The sequence below is a fragment of the Bidens hawaiensis genome, unplaced genomic scaffold, assembly GCF_021521415.1.
Source record: "Bidens hawaiensis isolate Kalapana, Puna unplaced genomic scaffold, B.hawaiensis_p1.1 tig00009425_1, whole genome shotgun sequence".
Lineage (NCBI taxonomy): Eukaryota > Viridiplantae > Streptophyta > Magnoliopsida > Asterales > Asteraceae > Bidens > Bidens hawaiensis.
The window spans coordinates 723,795-730,254 of NW_027491697.1; the positions used below are offsets into that span (position 1 = coordinate 723,795).

The 6,460-nt window shown below is 35.7% G+C and overlaps 1 protein-coding gene across 1 annotated transcript; it reads right to left on the reverse strand.

The window, feature by feature from the left end:
- Positions 1–1,960: 1,960 nt before the first annotated feature.
- On the reverse strand, positions 1,961–4,404 carry LOC143532285 (lysine histidine transporter-like 7). Its single transcript, XM_077027374.1, has 4 exons — positions 3,803–4,404; positions 3,545–3,678; positions 2,869–3,434; positions 1,961–2,490 (listed from the first exon to the last, which is right to left on the reverse strand). The coding sequence occupies exons 1-4, from the start codon at positions 4,099–4,101 to the stop codon at positions 2,002–2,004; spliced, it is 1,488 nt and encodes a 495-aa protein (XP_076883489.1). The 5' UTR covers positions 4,102–4,404; the 3' UTR covers positions 1,961–2,001.
- Positions 4,405–6,460: the final 2,056 nt, after the last annotated feature.

A 6,460-nucleotide genomic window follows, 5' to 3' on the forward strand; every position in this document is an offset into this window, starting at 1 on the left:
TAATATATCAACGGGATAATCGTATGTTAATCTACTGACTGAAAGTAGAATTTTTTTTTGTGAGATTTTAAACCACAATCACATTTTGTAACTGTAAAGTGTTATTAATCTTAGTGGTACCGATTTGTGTTACGAGTAAGGATTGACCATACCGAAGGTGACCTGCGTATTACTAGAGTTCGCATAAGACTTGTCTAGGCTGTCCGAAGATTCGAGCATAAGTGCAATAGCTTCAGAGTCAGCAGTCCAGTCCGGGGTATTTTGAGTGACATGTCATTGTGCTTGGAACACTTGAGCAAGATTGGAATCAAGAAGAACAACCCGTTGTGTGTAATCAACATGATTAGGACAACAACTAGTGGAATGGCCATCTTTTTACACGACCACGAGCCGAAGTAGATCCTCGAAAACGGCCTCGCTGGGAGGAGTCTCAATAAGATCTAGTACTTAGTTGGAACCGATTGGATTTGGTCGCAAATGCTGCTTGGGAGTTGACTGACCATTTAGGGTTTGAATGAAAATTTCATGATTTTCGACTTGAGCCAATAGATCATGAAAAAGAGGAGCATGCCAAATAGTAAGTTGAGAGGTGGAGAAATTTTCAATTGAGGAACCGAGTCCACACAAGAAACTGTGACGCTTTTCTTCATTAGTGATAGGGTGACCTATGGAAGCCAACCGGTCACATTTGAGTTTAAATTTTTGACCGTAATTAGAAGCTGAAGATTCCTTTTTCAACTGACGGAGTGTGTGCATCCATTCAATGGAATGGTGGCTGTAGGCATTTTCGAGTGCATACAAGATCTGAAGAGCAGTGGAGTGACCGAGAGTTTTAGTCATTGCTTCTTCTGTAAGAGTGGAAAGAAGTAAAAAAATGACATTTTGGTCGGCATCTTTCCATGATGTGTAAGATGGATTCGGACTAGTTTTGCCATATGTGATGACGATTTTGATGATGGGATGATGGTGCTGGGGAAGAACCATTGATATGATCATGAAGAATATTTATGCAGGAGAGGACTTGATTGTTTCAAAAGAGGTAGTTGGTGGAGGATATACAGAGTGGAGAAGAGAGTGCAGGGGTGTGGAGGAGGGGTCATACGAGGAAGACGAAGAAAGGTTGTTGTTAGGGCCGGTCATTGTGGAGAAGATGAGAGATGTCGATAGATGCTAGAATAGGATCCCTACACTGATACCATGAAAGAGTAAAAGGACTTGTTTACTTTCTCTATATATAAATATAATATATACAAATATTATGTCTACTGGTCTAGCCTTCATTTAAGTAGAGAATAATGTTATAAATAAATACATAATAATAACAAACTTGTCAAACAATATTTTAATTTTAAATTTTATGTTTGGCCCCTATTAACCCAACATGTTTTTGGGTCTGGTCCAAGACGGTAGTGGGGTTGATGATGTTAGTTTTTGGGCGGGTTCTACAAGTTTTGGAGATGTTGCGGATTATGGGACTATTTTAGGCTTAGGCGAAGCAGCCGGTGGTGACATGCCTAGAAACGAAAGTTGGTAGTGATGCAGTCTTGTAGTCCGCGGTGCACCAAAACGAAAGTTGGTAGCGTCAAGGATGTTGGATGTGGATACAAATTCAATTCTTATTATTTTTTTTTCTTTCTCTCTCTCTGTTGTTACTCTTACTTCTTTATTCATAATTGAACAATTAATTTGGATATAGATATAGACATTATTTCTTGAAATAAAAGAAAATAGAACATCGTATATAGTTCTAAATATTTCTTGAGATTCATAAAATTTTAAAAAGAGCAACCGTTCGATTAGATCTATAATTATATGTTCAATTTACTTGGGTATAGTTTGTAATTTTGTATCTTAGTTGTCAACTAAGACGGATAATTTAAACCATAAATTTCTACATTTTGTAAATGATAAGTTAATTGTAAATTTATGAGTATTAATCCTTGTTTAACCTAGCTAAATTCATTAATTCTCGTTCCGATGTTGAGTTGAACTTGACCTATTTCAATGTGGATGAAAGAAGTTGGCATCTAAACCTCTACAAACCAAGTTCCATACCGCCCCAACAACTACCAAAACACTTAGTGCTGTGCCTAAACAACCAAGTGTAAGGTTAACCCACCACTTTACGGATTTCATTGATGGTCTCTTGATTGCAATCCACATGAGAGACGGGTAACCGAACGTCAAATGCAGGGAAATCCCACCGGTGATTAGTGCCAAGCTTGGCAGAAATGGGAACGCTACTGATATAAAGAAAGTCAAACCTCCAAAGAAAATCCGGATGCCCGCACGGATAAATTTTGAGCATTCATGTCTTGCTTTGGTTGCGTATGCACGCTCCAAATTGTCATAAACCACCATGCTGTATATTTGGAAAGCAGTGACACAACTTATGATAATTTGCATGTATATGAGACCTAGCACCGATTTCGACGTGTGGTAGTTAAGGGTGGTTGAGATCGCGGATAGCATTCCTCCGTTGGTTGGAACCTGCAACCATTAAAGTAAATGAGTTTAAACATGAAGGTTATCATTGAAAATTTTCAGTTTTATAAACTGAAAGGTGATTTAGGAACATCATTGGCACTTCTAGGTGTTTTTATGAGGAATCTGCACTTTATACACTACACTACCTCTCTAAGCGAACTCGTAATTTTGTTTGGGCGCGCTTTTCATAAAGTTTGATGAACACTTGTTAAGTTTTATATAAAAAGGAAAAATCTTCATTGAAATCGCTTAGGGTAGCGAACTATCAAGAACTACGATTAAGTTATACAAGAAGTTGCCCTAAAATAAAAGTATCTAGTAGTTCTAGTTTCTAAATAACCTACTTCCACAACATAATCTAAGAGTTTTAGTTTTGCTAACCTTGTTTCCAAATGCCCAATATCCAACAATTGCAAGGGGGAGGAAACACATTGCAATAATGATATATGATGCCACCACTGCTTTCCACATGAACTTCGATGATGTGCGATTTGGGGTTGATGGCATTGTACCTTGTATCTCTAACACAACATTGTGGCCTCTAAAGGCGACTGCAATGATCCCAAGTGCATTAAAGATACTCCGAACTCGACCAGATTCGGTTGTGACAGCTTCTGATGGATCATAAACAACGCCATCAACCTTTCCTTTAGCAACAAACATGACCCATAAAATCGTACAGTATCCAACAGCCATGATTGCTCCAAGAAACGAAACCAAAGATACCGAATGCAGGTTTGGAAAGAATAGAGACACGAGAATTGCAATAAAGATGAAAACCAAGAACCATTCGGTTGTGGTCAAAGGGTGTTTGGAAGAGCAATTCCCACACAAGAGTTGATAGAATTGCTTCATGGTTCCACCCCCTGTGATTATGAACATTACACATGTGCCTCCTGAAAGATACATCACTGGGAAAATGGCTAGTACTTTCCCTAATTTTACACCTACAAAAGTCATTCAAAAAGTGGACACTCATGTTAAATACTTTATGTAAAGATCCAATATTTATATGCTTATAGTAAAAAGAGGGAGCTTTATTGCTTTATATACATACCAAAAGCAGCCATGGAAAGTTGAAGGTATCTACTGAAACGAGTTCCAGGGACAGATTCGTGAAGACTCACTAGCAATCCAATGGTGTAGAGTTGCCATACAAATGCCCCAAACAAACACATAATCCCCCAAAACCTGTAACGAAAAATTATATTAGTTAGAGTTTACCATGTAAAACGATAATGCGTGTAACGACGATAATAATAATCACCAATACATGTTATGGGGATGATAAGGTACACGGCAAAATAATACTTACCAGCCTAGGTATACGAAGGCGAGAGGGAGAGAGAGTGTTTGGATTCCGATTCCAGAGGAAAGCAAGTGGAATGTCGCCGTCCAAGAATTCCCTCTTCTTGATTCGGTGATGGGAAGCCAATCGTCTGGTGGTTGATATATCTTATGATTCTGGTCTTCTTTGGAATCAGATACCTCTAACTGCAAGTTATACTCATCCTGCATGTGTTTGCTTGTGATTTCACCATCATCATTCACGATATGAATCCAGCTATCTAAACCAACTTCTCCTTGCTTACGTTCATCCAGTATCTCAGCCATGCGTCCTTAATTACACCTTGTGTGTGTTGAGACTTGAGAGAGAGTGAGAGAGAGAGATGAAGAAGAATTATTTTGATGAACAAAGTATGAAAGGAAAGGAGACTATATATACATAGCATATATTAGTGGAACAAGGTGACGTATGTATGCATACGCGTGAGCTTACGATTGACACACCATAGCTAACCATTCTATTATTAATTATAAAATGAATATCAATCGAATTTTCTATATATGTCAACTATTTGAATCTGATACGTATGATGCTCTTTAAAAATTCTTAATTGTGTTAATCTCATAGTACCTCATTAACTAATGTCTAATGGTGTTTGGTGGTTCCTGATCTGTATTTGGATGGTTGTAAAATTGATTTTTTGTTTCTTACCATTTTTAAAACTAGGCCGTCTTATTTTTCTTTCCTTTAGTATTATTTATTAAGGAAACCGCATAAATCAGGACTACTATCTCGATAAGGAATATATTTATTGGTATCTTTAATTTATTGTGATTGTAACAATTATATCCCTTTGATTTTGCATTTCCAATTGCAGGGTAAAGTTAAAATGGGAGACGAAAATAAAAAATGTGAGAAGAATTTGTAAAAAAAAACTCCCTTAAAAGTAAATTTAAAAATATTAAAAAAGTCATAACTTAAAAAAAAAATAAATAGAATGAAAATGTTTAAAAAATTAAAATGTTACTAATAAAGGGTCAGGTTAAACGTACCCCACTCCCTTCGTACTACACCCCCCCTAACTCTCATTATCCCTTAACATTTATAATTGACATGTTATTTCCTCTTATGTTATTTTATAATTTTCTCAAAATATCAAATAAAAAAATATTAAGTTTTTATTTTTGTTTCACAGTTTTTTATATAGTTTTATTATTTTATTTCTTTAAGATCTTATTAAAAGTTTGTTTATTTTTTACATGTATTAAAAAGTTTTGTATGCCTTCTCTAGCTAATTTTTTTTTATTTTTAATTTATTCATAAAATGTATTCAAAACAATTTAATGTTTTTTTGTTAGGTATCGATAATTCGATACATGAGAATAACTTTGCTTAAGAAAATAGCCAAATTTGTTTATCAAGTTGTGTGTTATTTAACCCTTTTATTTATAAAAAATAATATGATTATTTATAAAAGAATGTAAACTATCTCTTCATTTAAACAAAAACGCTCTCCAAAAATACTAAACAAGTATAGAAAAAAAACATTTTTTTAAACAAGTAAAACAACGTTTTATCTACCTTTCTTTGAATAAGAAGAAAAATGTTTTTGTTTTTTTAAAAGGCCTTTGATAAATAGAAAAAAAATTGTTAAATAAAAATAGAAAAAAAATGCTTTTATGAAAATAATAATAATAATAAAAGATAATAGATTGACAAAAGAAACAACAAAAAGGTGTGAATTGTATTAATGTAAAACTTGAGGGATGAGACATGTTTAGTAAAAATGGATGGGTGAGGGATACGTTTAGCAACACCTTTAATAAAGTATCCATAAACTACTATTATTATTATTTTTTGAACGGTCATTTTTATTAAATGAATAGTCAACAAGGCTATCAAGAAGATAGACAAGATACAACATTCACACCCACTAAATCCTCAAAAGAAAATGAGCCACGTTTCTCCCAATCTAACTCCATCATTTTCCCCTATTTTTGACTAAAATAAAACTATGGGTATGTTTGGTTGGAGGTAATAAAATGAAGGGGGAATTGAATGAGAGAATGAATGAAATTGACGATATTATAGAATGAAATGGTTCATTACAATTCCTTTGTCTTGTTGGTTAACCTACGGGAATTAAATAAATTATTACCTTATGTTGTTTGATATCAAAAAAACGCTCATATATCTAAATATAATTTTTTTTTTACAAAAAAAAACTGCAATGGCGACAATAGTGGTGGTAGCTTCGGCGACGAAAATGGTGTTGGCGGTGGCGATGGTGGTGGTGGTGGCGGCGGTCAGAGCATGGGCGGTGGTTGTGGTGGTGATGTTGGCGGGGTGGATGTGGTAGCATAGGTAGTAATGGCTAGGTATGGTTGTGGCGACAGTAGTGGCGGTCAGGTGGTGGTGGTCAACCAGCGACAACGATGGTGGCGATGGTGGTCAGGCGGCTGTGACAATGCTTTGGTGATTACGACGACGATGGTGACGGTGGTAGCGATAGTGGTAAGGTGGTGGTGTGGCAGCAGAAACAGTGGTTGTGGCCGATAGTGATGGCAATGGTAGTGGTTGTTAAGAAAGTAGGGTGAAGGTGGAATGGAATGGAAAAAAAAGGTGGTGGGAAGAAATTGTTTTGATGTAATGGGATTCCATGTGTAATGAATGATTCCATCGAGC

Coding starts and splice junctions, on each gene's coding strand:
- LOC143532285 (XM_077027374.1), bottom strand. CDS start 4,101: ATGGCTGAGATACTGGATGAACGTAAGCAAGGAGAAGTTGGTTTAGAT. Junction 3,679..3,802: donor GCCTTCGTATACCTAGGCTG/GTAAGTATTATT, acceptor TTTTCGTTACAG/GTTTTGGGGGATTATGTGTT. Junction 2,491..2,868: donor ATTGGGCATTTGGAAACAAG/GTTAGCAAAACT, acceptor TAATGGTTGCAG/GTTCCAACCAACGGAGGAAT.